At 48.8% G+C, this 16,190-nt stretch overlaps 1 protein-coding gene and 1 long non-coding RNA gene across 9 annotated transcripts in view; one reads left to right on the forward strand and one right to left on the reverse strand.

Moving 5' to 3' along the window:
• Positions 1-16,190, reverse strand: part of Mideas (mitotic deacetylase associated SANT domain protein) — a 66,621-nt gene that overhangs the window by 2,063 nt on the left and 48,368 nt on the right. For 2 of the 3 annotated variants that reach the window (XM_008764791.4, NM_001169116.2), the window contains exons 4-11: positions 7,252-7,597; positions 5,435-5,501; positions 4,818-4,960; positions 4,611-4,714; positions 3,902-3,977; positions 3,169-3,257; positions 1,457-1,606; positions 132-344 (exon numbers count right to left, since the gene is read on the reverse strand). In XM_008764791.4, coding sequence (XP_008763013.1) covers positions 132-344; positions 1,457-1,606; positions 3,169-3,257; positions 3,902-3,977; positions 4,611-4,714; positions 4,818-4,960; positions 5,435-5,501; positions 7,252-7,597 — 1,188 coding nt within the window. The remainder of the gene's footprint in view (positions 1-131; positions 345-1,456; positions 1,607-3,168; positions 3,258-3,901; positions 3,978-4,610; positions 4,715-4,817; positions 4,961-5,434; positions 5,502-7,251; positions 7,598-16,190) is intronic. The other variant, XM_039112308.2, reaches the window with a different exon arrangement.
• On the forward strand, positions 339-13,387 carry LOC120103573 (uncharacterized). Of its 6 annotated transcripts, XR_005506099.2 has the most exons (5): positions 339-1,520; positions 2,505-2,632; positions 2,959-3,399; positions 5,552-5,690; positions 10,577-13,387. It is a non-coding gene; the product is annotated as an uncharacterized LOC120103573 (long non-coding RNA). The 6 variants fall into 6 exon arrangements; XR_010052284.1 differs by having other exon boundaries at positions 2,959-5,690; XR_010052288.1 differs by having other exon boundaries at positions 2,959-5,690; positions 10,761-13,387.

Genomic DNA, 16,190 nt, shown 5'->3' on the forward strand with positions numbered 1-16,190 from the left:
AGTTACCAGCATAAAGTACCTTGGTCTGTCACCATGAGGGTCACCGTGGTCTTGCTGTCCTCCCACCCACACCCCAGGCCTCACGCTGTCTTCCTGCCCTGCCCTTGGGGGGAAAGGTGGAGGTCACTTACCGCCTCAGTGGGCTGTAGTGTCTGTGTAGCTTTGACAGCCGCGGCCCGACGGCTGCGCTCTCGCCCCTCCTCCTGCTCTCCCTTTTCCTGGGTGTCTGGTACCTCCTCCTCCCCCTCCTTCTTGGGTTCTTTCATTTCCCTCTTGGGTTCCAGCCTCTCTTCACTTGGGGACTCTCTTCTGGGAGGAAGCACCCTTGGGAACTTCTGAGAAGTCTATGGGGACAAGAATGAGCTCAGTCACCCGAGAGGGCCGATTCTGATCCGGCCAAGGCTCTGGAGCACCAGCCCGGTCTGCGGCCCTGCCTTGGCCCAGTCCAGCCTCTTGTACCGGACCTCTGTCATAAGTCACAGCTTTCCTATGGCCCCTTGGCCTGGAAAGAGGATGATAGTTTTGACCCTGGGTGCTCTCAGGGTGAGACTGAGCCAGGGGTTTGGAGGGGGCATGCCAGGACCCACAAACCACCTGGCCTCCTGGATAGATGCCCAGAATCTTTTGAGCACCCTTTGGACAGAGTGACCTCGTGGGCCAGGCAGGAGCTCTGAGCTCCAGCTTAACTGTCTGTGACACATTCTGTATCTCTAACTCCTCATCTGCCATATGGGGACCAAACTACTCCCTGATTTCAAAGTAGAATGCCACCAAGTACTGACTTGTAATTTAGAGACAACGTCAAGAGGATTCATGGGTGCAAAATTAAATCACAGCGTCTTTCAAAGACCAAGTCAGGGTTGGTGTTAATGTGCCTCTTCCCTAGACTTGACAATCTGCAGCCAGCCCTGTCTCAGAGTCCTGGCAGGCAACTGCAGCGTGAAGCTGGCGTTTAGTAACCGTGTTGGTTTTCATGTGTACTTAGTTTTCCCAGTACCTTCTATTTATAAGCAACAAAACTGGTTTCTATTTATGACTGTAATATAAAGCTTCCCTTTTGAGAAAAAAAAAATGAGCTGACAAAAAAAAATTAATAATAAAAGTTGTATGGGACATGACAGGAACAGTAATCGTGGTGTGTGTTAACACACAGACAAAGCAGAAATCATAAAGGTGGTACAAGGAGAGCGGGAGCCCGGATGTGGCCTGAGTGGTCTGCTCGGAGGAGGCAGTAAGATGAAGCTGTGCCTCAGACTCTCCAGTGTTCTACATCAGCACCATCACTGTGACCTGGACAGTCAATGCCAGAGAGCTCAAAAGGTTCAGGGCCTGGGCCACCAACCAGCTCCCCGGAGCTCTCAGGGACCTGCTCTCCTCTGACAGCCCTGTATAAAATGCCAGGAGTCTGGCCCCAGGTGTTACCAACAGTGAGGCGGCAGAGCCAGGAAGGACTCACCTTAACGTCCACCTCGACTTCCTCTTGGCCGGACTTCTCAGCACCGGTATCCAGGTCACCAAAGGTGAGTGTCCCGTTGCGGCCAATTTTCACCTGTTTCTTGTAGGTGTAGTAGAACTCCACGCACTGAGCCACAGTCTTGGTCTGGATCTGAATTAAAGCCAGAAGGGAGGTCAGAGGGAGCTGGTGTGGTTCACCTTTCTCATCGATGCTGGTTCCCTTTAGCCTTAGGCAAAAAACTAAGTCCCAAACCCCAAATTCTCAATGCCTGCTCCACAACGAATCTCAGGCCAATGCAATTAATGGAGGCTTCTGCACCATTGCAACGAAGGACCAGAATTTCTGGGTAGATTTGACTGTGGACTAGAGAGGACCGTGACCTATGAGAGTCCCAACATGAGAGGCTGCACTGGGCCAGCAGGGGCTCAGGAGCCCTGGCTGCGTCGGAATCTGTACCCTAGCAGAGTAACTGAACTCATTCTTATCCCTCAAGCTTCTTGGAAGTTCACCTGGCTCCTCCTGGAGCCCCCAGGTGAAAAGGGGGCTCATCGTTCTGCTTTTTGATATGTATTAAGTGAGGTGATGTCTAGACCATCTCCACAGGCCTCTCAATGTGCCTTCAAATTGCTTGCCAATGCTTAGGGAAGTTTTATTTGAAAATAATCCTCCTGCCCCTGTGTTAGCATTGAGTGTGTGGCCTAGCACATGGCTAGGCGAATGCTCTACCATTAAATAGTACTTCTAATCCTACCCCTGATTATCTAGGCTGGCCTTGAACTTACTTTAGTAGTCCAGGCTGGCTTTGAACTTGTAATCCTCCTACATCATATTCCCAAATAGCTACGATTACAGGCCTATACATCCAGGCTCAGCTGTAGCTTACATTAAATGATTTGGTGAAACTGAGGGGGCGGGGGAGAGATAGCTCTGTGTGTCTCTGGGTCTGTGTTTAGATGCACACAGGGAAAGAGAAGAAAACAAGACATGGTAAAACTGGTAAACCTCGGCAAGGCATTAATTAATGGACTTACTCTTCTCCATTTTCTAGACATTTGGGAATTTCAAACTAAAGTATCCGGGCATCTTCCTCATCCAAAGCCAGCCCCAATACAGCAGTGCAAACCCCCTTCACCAATCAGGAGGACAAATCCACTCCTCTCCAGGGAACAGTGCCAAGTAAGGAAGAGAAATGTCACAGTCATCATGTCCGAGAGGATGTAGGGAAAGCCCAAAGAGGAAGCAGGAGGCCCTTTCCTGGCTTCTAACTGCCACCAAAGGGCTGCACATCCTAGTCCCCCCACTTTCCTAATTTCCATTTTCCCATGTGTGCTGAGTATGTGAGGTGATGTGTGATACTAGAAGCACAGCCCATCTCCATGGTCCTCTCCAATGAGGGCATCCAGCTCGTCTGTTTCAAAGATCTATTTGACCATTGGGTTTGGTTTGGGCAATACACTCCATATAAGGACTGTTTTCTCTTGCCTCCCCTGTTTCCCCACCAGGTTCAGCCATCTCTAGGCCTAAGGTCCTGAGAGCTCGGAAGGCAGGGGAAGATCCTTTGTGCAGATGCGGTTCATCGAGCTATCTCTGAAGCTACTTTAATAGCAGTGATCTAACCACAGCGATGGGGCCCAATCTCAGGCACACTGGGCAAGCACCCTGCCATCTGGACACTTGCTGAGTGACCACAGGATCCTCTTGTTTTTGCTCACCAGTTTCTGCACCAGGAAGAAATCTTTCTTATAGATGGCAATGCCCTTGTTGAACAGCTTCCTCTCAGCCATCTTCCACTCGTCAGAGCCTGGAGAGCAAAGAGGGTGCCAGGTTGTGAATCGGGCAGGAACGTGAGGCACCCAACAGGGTAAAACGTGAGGCCATCCACATCCGCTTCCGTTCCGTACTACTGGCTTCTCGAAGCCTCATCCACTCTCCTCACTTGTCAGGTGTGAATGAACATCAGAACCTGTCCTTCCGGGCATGAGAAAGACTAAATGCTGTAATGGGGGAACAATGTTTTGGGGCTCTGGTACAGACAAAAGGGAGGCTTGGCGATAGTGGCTACTGGGGTCACATGACTGCGTCAATGCCACTCTCACAATCAGTACAGCATCCAGAAAAAACGAGCACTGTAAGGCTAAGTTCCAGGTACCTGACATCAAATTGGTTTGGATTGCACTTCCTATGTTTGACCTTTGTACCTGCGACTAGGCCTTTTTTTTTTTTTTTTTTTTTTTTGCCTCGATTGCCTACCCACTTCAGGCTTCCCCTCAAGGGCCTGGGTAGCCCCGAGAGAGCAATTCAGCTCTGCCATTAGTTTCCTTGCTCTGACTGTTGGCTAACTCCCCGTCCCAATCCCATTCAGCACTGTCTTAGCACTGAGCAGGGCCCCACGGATGCTGGAGAGCTGAGAGGCTCTGGGTCACATGACCCCGAGGTCAGGCCCACCTGTGTAGTGATAGGTAGCCAGTGGGTGATTGTGGGGCCGCAGGGGCTTCTTCAGTAGCAGCTTATTCAGCGCCTCCTGGAGGGAAAGAAAGGGCAGTCAGGAAGCTGGGAAGAGCCACAGTGAAGGTTGAGTGGCCCAGGCCACTGTCTGGGTAGAGTAGGCACTTACTCTCGCCTAACCTAACTGCTGAGAGACAGGGCATGTGGGAGAGAAAGGCAAAACTCAGAAGTGGACCTCTGAGGATTCAAGTCATGAGACCATTGCAGGAACACTTTAAGGGAACCACGGCCATCAAAGTGAGTCGTCTGGGCAGAGAATGCCCTCGGTGACAGTCCTGCCTGAGAGTGGGGGAATCTACTGGTCTAGAATCAAGGACTAGATTCAACAGTAGGACCTTGCACACCCAGCCAGGGTTTGAAGACTAGAGTTCCCTTAGGCCAAGCTCCAGTAGCCTCTTCCTTGCTCAGAGCCCTCATAGGTGCCACAAATCACCATGCCAAGTCATTCCCGTACCGAGGAGGCCAAGGCAAGGTAGACAGTCATGATTGGGGGGTGGGGAGGAGTTAGGAGGAAAAAAAAGAAACACATGCACACTATAAATTAATATAATTTTATACCACCAAGCCTGATTCTAGCAGCAGGTAGGGAAAAATCTACCTGCTTTCTTAAAGGATCCCCCCACCCCCTAATTTAACGAGGCTTTCTTACCAGGATGTCCCCCCGGGACTCATGCAGATAGTGTAGGGCCAGTTCCTGGTTGGTGCCGGCACCAGGGAAAATACTTGAACAGGCGGCCGTCAGCAGGTCATCCACTGAACTCAGCAGAAGCATTGGGGGAACAGGAAATCATGTTCAGGCCTGGGTCCATCTGCCCACCAGCCTGCCGTGCCCTGCTCCCCGGAGATCTCTCCTTACCTTGCCTCTGCTTCTCCCAGCTGCTCTCAAGATGTTCCCAAGGCTGCCACACCAAGTCAGCCTTATGGGGGTCTGCGGCTGCCAGGGATCTGTCTCTCATTGTGGGGATTTCTGCTTGGAACCGGGTGCCGACGTTGATTCGTCTGCAGGGGCGGAAGGGCAGGGAGTGAGGCTTCACTTTGTGGGGACTAAGAACCTGACTTTCTCCCTAGGATGGGAAGAAAACGGTGCAGCTGGCACATGCGGAATGCAGTAAAGCCATAGCTGGGTGTCGGGAATGTGGCTTCTGGGAGACAGACAGCCTGGCTGGGGGCAAGACCAGAAAGACAAGGCTCCACATTCGACAGATAAGGAGAGACTCTTGGGCCCTCCCACCCAGCTCTCCCTCCTGACAAACCCAAGCCAACTTGGTCCTTCCCTCTCCTCTCTGCAACTTCCACACAAAAGCTGGCACAAACAAGAGAGCCCAGGACAGACTACAGAAGTCCAGAGAGACCGACTGGCCCTATGACGGCCCCCACAGAACCCTCCCTTTGCTCCAAAGCCAATCTGCAATGCATTAGGCCCACCTGGGCACCCACATGCACACCATGGGCCTGGGGCAGGGCTGCACTTACGGTTCGATGCTCACAGGGGTGGCCTCCCCCATCACAGAGAGGACGGGCGGGGTGACTTCAGAACTATCTATGGGCAAAGAGCACACTGGTAAATGGCCCCTTCCTTCCTTCCTTCAGGAAAACATTTCTCTCATATACGGCTGTCCTGCATACAAGAGTCACAGTGGTGACTCACTGAGTACACTTGGAACTCAGACACCCTCTGTCCTTGCTCTGCAACTCGAAGACTGTGCAACTCCGGCCCTGGATTAAACTTGTGAGTACCTCAGTTTTCACATCTGCAAAGGGGGTTATTTCTTTCTGTCTCCTGGGGCTAATGAGACTTTTGAATTAAATAAGAGACCAGCACTGCATAACTATCAGCTATCACTGTTAGCACGACCATCAAAGCCCAGCCCCAGCTTCCAGGAGCTCCCTCTCCACACACTTCAGCAGAAAACTCTGTTTTACTTTTGTTTTATTCTATCAAAGAGCCTGAAAGGAAGCACACCAGGAAGATGGTAACAGTCTCTTCATAATTATCCTTTGTAGTCTCTCTGGATTTTTTTTTTTTTGCCTCACTTTTCTCCAACTTAATCTTAACGCCTGATGGGATGAAAACACTCCCTTAATCAAAAAAAACAAAAAACAAAAACAAAAACCACACACAACCTCTGTTGCTGTCCCCTGCAGCATGAGACCAAGTCTGAATCCCTCAGCTGTTTCAGGAAGTTCCCATGGCCTGTGGTCTGTACCCCTCCACCCGCTACAGCCCAGGCTCTCACCCCTACCTTGTGGCCCTCGATCCCTGCTCAGCCCCACTCCACGCCTGAAGTGCCTGCCCCTCCCTCTCTGCAGGAGTTCAGCCTGACTCCACCCTCTCCCAAATTCTTTCCTTATCTCTGCAGGCTTCCGCAGGTTAGAAACTTGGTGGCAGCCACGTTCACCATTCACCGTGTGCTGGTCTCACACTGCTAGGAGCCTCTGCTTTTCTGTCTCCCCAGTTTCCCTGCACTTTCTTTAGACTAGATAACGGTGCCGGTACAATTCTTGAAGCCTGCACAGGATCCAGTTCGAGGTTTTACACCCAATGTTCAGTAAACACTTATTGGGCACTCTGACGTCTTTGTTGGCTCCGGTCCTTGATTTCTAGCACAAACTGAGGCAGGGAGGGAAACTTCCCAGGTAAGCGCTTGTAAAACCTACTGCTTGCCAACATAGGGCAATTTCCACCCACAGACACTAGGAGGCACCAGAGAACTACACCATGGGTGATGATATCTGGGGTCAGAGGTTAACTGGGAGAAGCCTGCACCTTTGCCTTCCCCTATAAGGAAGGGATCAGGTGATCCCACTTTCCAAATGAGAACCCCTTCGTAAAATGGACATTTTTAAGCCTCACAACACCGGGGCCCGTTCTTAACCAGAATGTCTCAGCATGCCCAGGAGACCAGGTCAGCCACCTACTATGAACAATGCTAATTTCCGTGACTCCCACCACAGTCTGAGGGGGTAGCTATTAGATCGAATGGTAGGGAACTGCTGTTTGTGGATCAGCTGAATATCGGCAATTCCATCATCAGCCAAGCATGACTAATCGAATCCTGATCCTTGCTGAATACTGAAGGAACTGAGGTCTGAGCAGTTGGACTTGTGGATGTGACCGTGAAGAGTGGACAGGGAGCGGGGATCAGACTCCACACAGGAGGGCTGACCACGCATCACCCCACCCCTTCAGGGGAGAGAGCCGAGTTCTTCCTCCAGCCTCCAGCCCCCTTTAACCCACAGACAGAACTGTTTCTATGATCCCCACTGCCACAACCACCAGGGTCACTCACTAGAGCGGAGCAGGGTCCTATGGGCACTCTTTGGCGTGATAGGAGGAGGGGCCGGGACGTTGCTGGTTGACAGGATGGCATTGAAGTAGAGGCCAGAGCCTTCCCGAACGGGGCTGAGAATGGGGGGTGGTGTGTAAGGGGGCAGCTCGAAGCTCCTCTCAGAGGGGTGGTCAGCAAGGCGCACAGGAGAACGCAGGTGGCTCTGGTAGGGGGTGATGTTGGAGTAGACAGGAGGGGCAATGAAAGTGCCCGCCTTGGTGGGGATGATGAGAGGCTCCGGCCGTGGCCGCTGCTTTGGTTTCCGCATAGAAGGTTCTCCCTCCAACTTGGCGTTCAGGTCTTCGGCCTGGAGAAGGAAACAGAACAAAGAGGCTCAGCCTCTTGTGCCCCCGGGACCCTGTGGTCTTGGAAGATGAGAAAGCCCCAAAGCTCAGCTTACTGGTTCACAGGCTAGCAAACCATCGAGGCCAGAGTAAGTGGTTTGGGTTGAGGAAGCCATCTGCTCTACTTTTACTTTTCTTAAAAAAAAAAAAAGGAAGGAATCAGTCCTGTCAAAACCTAGACAGTGCTCTTAGTTACAAACTTGGGTTTGGGTTCCAGGTCATGGCACAGCGCCCAATCATACTGCTAAGTATGCAGTAGGAAGGAGAGTTCGGTCAGTCAGGGCCCAGGTGCTCAACTGCAGAGCCAAGCTCGATCGCCTTGGCTGGCTGTTTAAAATGAGGCTTCCGACGCACATCTTCGCCTCTCTTTTAAAAGGCTGAATTCGTTTTTACTTATGTGTGCACATGTCTGTGGAAGAGCAGCGGGCACTCTCAACTGCTGAGCGCCCTTCCAACCTCCATGCTCACTTTTTAAAAAAGATTTACTTTATGTGTATAAGTACACTGTAGCTGTCTTCAGACGACCAGAAGAGGGCATCGGATCCCATTACAGATGGATGTGAGCCACCATGTGGCTGGTGGGATTCGAACTCAGGACCTCTGGGGGAGCAATCAGTGCTCTTAACCGCAGAGCCATCTCTCCAGCCCCTGCTCCTTCACTTTAATGTGGGACTAGAATAGGAAATTCGTACCAGGTCTGGTAGCTCTGCTGATTAAATCAGCCAGTCTGAGGAAATGAATAAGCACATTTGTTTTTGTGGACGATGGAGATCGAATCCTCCGCCTGTGCATTCGAGGCAAGCACTGCACCACCCAGCAAAGTCTCCACACCACAGGCTCTCCCTCGGCCTTGACATTGAGCTCCTTGGCCTAGAGAGGGCAACAGAGCGCGGGCGGCTCAGTCTCCTGGAGAGCCACAGGGGCGAATGTATGGAAATCCATGCTCTGTGGGTGCACAGTATTCCTGTCATTACCTTAGTCCAGATCCTGTATGGAACAGAAGCCTGAATTGTGTGCCGTGAGATAGTATTAGGTCTGCTGATGTCAGAGGCTAGCCCACCCAGGTTGTCAAAGGTTGGCCTTCCTAGCTCCACTTATGAGCGTCTATAATGAACAGAAAGCAGGGCCATCAAGAAAGAGCCTTTCTTAGTCTGTGCTAACACTCTCCAAGGGGAGGCCTACAGCATCTCTGGGCACCTGGTAATCAGAAGTCACCCAAACTGAACAGAGGGCACCGAAGGCTCTCCCTCCTTCAACACATTCCAGCCAAGGGGGCTCGCCTTCCGAGACCCTGGCATGACCTTCCTGTGTGTTCTCATGTCCCTTCTACAAATTAGGATGAACCAAGACCGTTCATTCCTCCGCCTTTAGGGGAACAGTATGACTGCACAGGGGTGTCCCTGCAGCAGAGTCAACTTGACTTAAACCAAACCCAGCTAAGACAAACTGCCTCCATTAGCTTGGCCTCATGACCAGTCTGTGGGGGCATCTTTTTAACTTCTAATTGATGGGAGAGGCCCAGCCCTCTGTGGGCACTCCCACCCCTGGCCAGGCGGTCCTGGGTTCTATAAGAAGACAGGCTGAGGGAGCCATGAGGAACAAGCCAGTGAGCAGCCCTCCTCCACGGCCTCGGCATCAGCTCCTGCCTGAGCTCCTGCCCTGACTTCCCTCATGTCCAACTATAAACTAGAGGACGAAATAAACAAACTCCTTCCCCCACAGGTTGCTTTTGGTCTTGGTGTTTATCACAGCAACAGGAAAATACATCTGGAGCTAATGGCCTCCCCCCTGTGCTGGATAATCCCAAACGAAGCCAGTTCCAACTCTTTACGGTCAGAGATTTAAACTGTCCCGTGGTCAAGTTGTGATAATGCTATGGAGACTATTTTAAAAAGGAAGGAGGAGGGGGGAGGGAGACAAGGAAGGAAGGAAAGAATTAATTAATTGCAGGGCAGGCAGACAGGCAAATAGACCATATGCATGTATTCTGATGCAAGCCAAACATTTATGGATGAAATGTTACAATGTGTGCAATGCGACTCAGAATATCTCAGTGTCATGAGAGTACAGACAAGTAAGATGGCTGTGTTCTGATACAATTATGAGAACCGGGGATGACTAAGCACTGGCTCACTAGACCTTTTCATGAATGATTGGAAATGTTTACAATACAGAGAAACATACTAAACAAACAAATAACAAAATATAACACCCTGCCCCGCCCCCACACTACAGAACAAGACCCCAGAAAGCAGATAGTTTGGGGCTAACTCTCCTGTAGTATCTCTCAGTAATCTTGGAGCCCTTTAGGACAGCCAGACCCCTCAAAGGCAAAGACTCAAAAGATGCAATCTAGGGTCAGTTCTGCCATTAGCTGGTCATATGACCTCAGGTGGGTGCTAAGGTTTGCGGTTTGAGGTTTGATGATGGGAACAGAACCTGAGACCTGCACAGGTTAGGCAAGTGCCCAGTCATTAAGCTACTAAGACCCCAGGGCTACGGTTGAATATTGTTTGCACCTCAAGCACACACTCATGTGGGGTTTAATCCTCAAAGCCTGATGTCAACAGTATTAAGAAGGTGGAAACTGTAGTCTAGATGATATTTAGAGACAGGGAAGTAACTGATTAAGTTTACATAAGGTCATCAAAGTGGGGCCACCATAGTTGAATCCTGTGTGGCCTCAGAAGAATACAGACAAGAGAGAGAGAGAGACAGACAGACAAAAAGAAGTTTCCTATATTTTTTCCCTGTGAATTTCTACGATTATCTTGGAACTCTGCCTGCAGGATGACTGTCACCAGAAAAGGCCCCTGTACTTTGTACCGATAGAACGAGCCAAACTAACCCTCATCATTATGTTGTCTGCCTCGGGTGTTTTGTTAGAAGGAGGAAAAGCAGACTAATGCAGCCTCTTGACTTTCCTGGACCTGTTTCCTCAGATATGAAATGGAGACACTGACTATGTAGCTGCTCTGGCTCCTTCCTACCCTCTGTCAAGACAAGCTACTGGGCCTCAACTTCCAGCCTCTAACACAGTTTCCCCCACAAAGAAGACCTCAGAAAGCCAATAAACTTGAATCACCTCACAAAGATCTTGAAGGCCCTGTCTCTTTCCTATTATAGAGAGAGAGCAAGCACGCAGGCCGGCTCTTCAACAGAATAAACAGGAAACCTGAACTGAACAGAAAAAAAATCATTCCCGAAGATACCAGACCAAACAGCCTGACAAAGAATTAAGGACACAAGACCTGAGGTGGACGTGGGACCAAACGGGCAAACCCAGCATCTCAGCGGCCTTACACTACAGGTGAATGCTGTTACTTGGAGAAGCAACTGGGAGGGGCTGAGGGCTAGCGGATCCTGCTTCAAGAATGACCAGAATAAAAACCGTGGCTCAGGATCACTGCGGGTGGCTAACAGGCTCATCCTCACAGGAACACTTAAATCATGTCCTCTGTTTCTGATTTAAGTAAAAGAGAGTCAGGATTTCATAGAAAAAGTAAGCATGGCTTGGTGGGGAGAGTGCTTGACATACAAATACAAGGATGTGAGTTTGGTTCCTCAGAACCCACATAAAAAAGCCAGATGTGGTGGCAAACATCTGTTATCCCCAGGTTTGGGAGGTGGAGACTGGAGGATCCTTGGGGTCTGCTGGCCAGCCAGTCTGGCTGAAGTATCAAGCTTCAGGTTCAGAAAGGGACATGTAAGTGAGAAAGACAGCTAACACCATCCTCTAGCCATCACAGGCACACACACATAAGCACCCACATCTCTATGCATGTGCGTATCACTAACACAAGTGCCGGAGTTTTTCATCCGTTTTCAAGATATGTAGTGTCTTGAATAGAAAAAAACAAAAAACCAAACAAATGAACAAAAATAACAGGGGTCTGGAAGAGGTGACTCAGAAGTTACGAGAACTGGCTGCTCTTCCAGAGGATCCAGGTTCAATTCCTAGCACCCACATGGTGACTCACAAGTAACTCGCTCCAGTCCCAAGGGAAGTGATGCCCTCTTCCAGCCTCTATGGGCACCAGGCCCATCTGTGGTACACAGACATACATGCAGGCAAAACACCCATTCACATAAACAAACACACAAGCAAGCAAGCAAGCTAAGAAGAGGAAGCAGCAGCAGCAGCAGCAGCAGCAGCAGCAGCCGCCGCCGCCATGTGGTGGTGGCACATGTCTTCCATTCCAGCACTTGAGACAGGCAGGCAGATCTCTGTGAGTTCAAGGCCAGCCTGATCTACAGACCTAGTTCCAGAACAGTCAAAACTACGCAGAGAAACCGTCTCAAAAATCAAACAAACAAAAGAGCAGCCATATTAGGAGCTGTGTGGGGAGCTGGTCAACCTTGATCTGCTAAAGAAGTTGTGGCTGGAGAGACGCGAGTGAAGTACTTGCTCTGTCAGTGTGAGGACCCGAGTTTGGATCCCCAGCACCCACATAAGATCCAAACATGCACCTCTGCCTTTAATCCCAGCACTCCTGTGGCAAGATGAAAAGTGGAGGCAGAGAAGCCCCGGGAAGCCGGAGAGCCAACCAGCCTGATGACACAGCTGCAAATGGTGAGGCACAAACACAGAGGGTGCCCTTTGACCTCCGCACGCATGACAGCACATGAATATGCAAGACGGCACGCACGAGCGCACACACACACACACACACACACACACACACACACACACACACACACTTTTGTAAAGGCAGGCTGAGGGCTCAGTGAGTAAAGGTACTTGTTGCCGAGGCTGACAATTTGAACTCAATCCCTGGAACCACACAGCAAGAGGAGAGAACGGACTCACACAGGACTCACACAAACTGACCTCCGACCTCCACATACACACCACAGCATGCACACACACTCACACCCATACACTCCCAAAAAATAAAGTGGATGTTTTTGTTTGGTTTTGAAGACAAAAACAAAAAAAGTAGAGGGGTGGGGACAGAGAAAGTTATTGTAAAGTCAAAGGCATCATTTCCCCCGAGACTGGTGCCCTCTATATAAAGTCCAGGTTGGTCTAAAACTATGAGACCTGGATGGCCTGAACTCCGAGATTCAACCGCCTCTGCCTTCCAAGCTCGGGGATTAAAGGCGTGCACCACCATGCCCAGCTCACATTCAGACATCCTTCGTACACAGCATGATGCTATGATTGGGTGTGGTTTATCCTCCAAGGGTTCACAGAGCAGAGGCCTGGTCCCCAGCACAGGGCAAATGGGGGAACTTTAGGAAGTGGGACTGGAGCACGGTACTCAAGTCCGGGGTACAGCCTTTGGCAGACATTGTTGCTGCTCAAGAACTGAGTGAGCTATCGAGTAAGCAAGCTGTTAAAAAGGACAGAACTTGTCCTTGATTCCTTATGCCTCATATCTGTCTGTGTGTCTGTCTCTGTCAAGCCATCTGCAATATTGTGCAGGGACCAAGAGGGCCTGAAAGCACAAAGCCGTTTAATCTTGGACTTTCCACACTAAAACCATAAACTGGATAAACTTCCTTTTAAATAAGCACCAGCCACAGGGTATGGACTAATATACTTGAAATTTATTTTAAAAACAACCCGACTGGCATACAAGGAAGCAGGATGTGATCTGAAAGGTAGGAAACGCCAGGTGTGCGAGCGCGCACTTGTGATCCCAGCATGCAGGAAGCAGAGGCAGGTGGATCTCTGCCTGTGAGGCAACAAATTCCAGGCTGCCCAAAATAGACAAAAAAAAAAAAAAAAAAAAGACAAAAAGAAGAAACAGGTAACAAGAAAAAAAAATGGGAGTTACGATATAAACCTTAAGAACTAAATTTATTCTACACAATAAAATTAAAGGTCAGAAGGTTGAGAGTTTCATCAAAAATCTTGAAGCTCTGACAGTAAACCTGGCAGTGAAGCCGGGTCAGTGACATGGCCTGATAACCCGAGTTCAAGCTACGAGTCTTACAGGGCAGAAGGAACTGTAAGTGGTCCTTTGACCTTCACAGCAACACCCTGGCACATAAGCCCCACACATGTCAATCAAATAATAAATGTGAAAAGGCGTTTGCATTTAGAATGTTTTGATTTGTTTACTTTATGTGTGTGAGTGTTTTGCCTGCACGCATGCATGTCTGCACACATACACACAGGGCCCACAGAGGTCAGAAGAGGGCATCGGAGCCTCTGAAACTGGACTTACAGATGGTTGTGAGCCACACTGTGGGTGTTAGGAATTAAACTTGTGTCCTCTGGGAGATGCAACAAGTGCTCTTAACCACTGAGTAACCTCTCCAGCCCCAAACTTTTTAAGTTTAATAACTAGCTAGGCATGGTGGTACACACCTTTAATCCTAGCAGATGTGAGGCAGAAACAGACCGATCTATGTGAGTTCAAGGCCAACCAGGGATCTCATCTTAAAACAAAACAAAAGACAAACAACAATGTGAAATACCCAAAGTCAGAACTGGACAAATGGGTTTAACAGTAGACACGAGTAAAGAGAGAATTAGTGAAATGAAATAGAGTTAAAATTCAGACAGAAAACAGGACACACAAATGGAATGGTTATATGGTAAAGGGCCGACAGGCATGTAACTGGAGATCCAGAAGGAAAGTCGAGAGAAAAAAAGCTCAAAGACTTCAGAAGCACTGTATACGCTAAGCAAGATAAACAGCAAAACTATCAAAATTCTAAGGCAAAAACAACCAAACCACCTCAAATCTTGAGAGTAACAAGATCAAAATATATATTAAAACAACAGTGCTGGGGCTGGAGATGGCTCAGCGGTTAAGAGCACCGACTGCTCTTCCAGAGGTCCTGAGTTCAATTCCCAGCAACCACATGGTGGCTCACAACCATCTGTAATGGGATCTGATGCCCTCTTCTGGTGTGTCTGAAGACAGCTACAGTGTCCTCGTATACATTAAATAAATAAATATTAAACAACAACAAAACCAGAGCCTGGTGATGGTGGCTCACACCTTTAATCCAGCACTTGGGAGGCAGAGGCAGGCGGATCTCTGTGCATTTGAGGCCAGCCTAGACTATGGAGTTCTGGGACAGCTAGGGCTACAATACAAACTTTGTCTAGAAACACAGAATAAACAAGACAATGGGGTGGGATCTTTAAAGTATGGAGCCAGACCTAAGACTATGCCACTCAGCAAAGTTATCCTTTATAAAGGACATCAAAGAAAACACTCCAGAAATAAAAATCACATCATTAGCAGACTCGCAGCAAAGGAAAACCCTAAGCAAGTTCTTCAAGTAACGTACAAACTGTCCAAGACAGACACCCGAGAGCTGGACATACGAGAAACATGAAATGGCACATGTAAATGGGTAACGGGGTAAATCAAAGAACAACAGCTACATATATGTCCTCTTGATGACCAGTACCCCAAAATTAAAACACCTGCTAATAATTCTTCAAGCTAGGGGTTGGCAGGAAACGGAGTTAAACCCTCTAGGAGCTTTGTTCTGTCCAGGAAGCGGTCAAAGTCCTTACATTATATTTCAGCAAATCAACGCTATATACTGTTTAAGTCTGTAGGGGTCTCCTCAGCCAGGGAATTAAACTCTGCCACAAGCAGTCACTGTATACCACATGAGGGTGCTAGACATGTGATATCCCTCAGGGAACTGAGGAAACCATGCAGAAATCCAGGTAAAGTAACCAGGGAGAAACTGACAGAGAAGTATATAACTGATACATTGTGCATGCGCGCACACACATGCACGCGCACACACATGCACGCGCGCGCACACACACACACACACTGGGCAGTGTGTAACAAAGACAAGATATCAGTAGAACACTAACAGCGGGAGACAGAGCTCGACCCAGGTATAGCGGTAATTACTTGAAGCAGAGATTCTATCCATGGAGGCCAAAAAGGTAGGACTCCCAGGCAGACAGCAGAGGGACTGCTCCTGAGGGCTGGGGCGGGAGTGAGGAACCAAAGTTCAGTAAAAACTGGAGATACAAATTCAGTTACCTATTGTACAGCACAATGGCTTTCATTACTCTGCATTAATTTCTTTCTCTTACAAGATTGCTAAGAGACCAGATCTTAAATGTTCTCATAACAAAAAATAAGGATGTGAGATAATGACGATGCTAATGACCTTGGTTTAGAAGTTCTACTACATACATACATACATAGGTGCACATATACATACACACATACATACATGTATATATACATGCATACATACATATACATATATACATACATGTATATAAAAAGAACATTGTAGACCATGCATACAATTTTTATTAGTTTAAAAAGAACCTATAAATTGTACTGATGTTCTTATTAGACGACAAGGTTATTAAAGGAAAAATCAGCAAACCGAAATTACATACTGCTTGAAATTACCCCGGAAGGACACAGAGATGTAGTGAAGCGACAGAAAGACGCGCTGCCCACAGAACACCAAGATACTAAAGATGAAAAGAAACTTCTCTCAGCAAGTCTCATCCTGGGTCAGACATGCACACCCCTAAAACATCACAACACCCAAAAGCAGTGACAGAGTACGGAAACACTAGTACTGCAGTCATAGTGTTCAAGG

This window comes from Rattus norvegicus, chromosome 6 (assembly GCF_036323735.1).
Source record: "Rattus norvegicus strain BN/NHsdMcwi chromosome 6, GRCr8, whole genome shotgun sequence".
In the NCBI taxonomy this organism is placed as follows: Eukaryota; Metazoa; Chordata; class Mammalia; order Rodentia; family Muridae; genus Rattus; species Rattus norvegicus.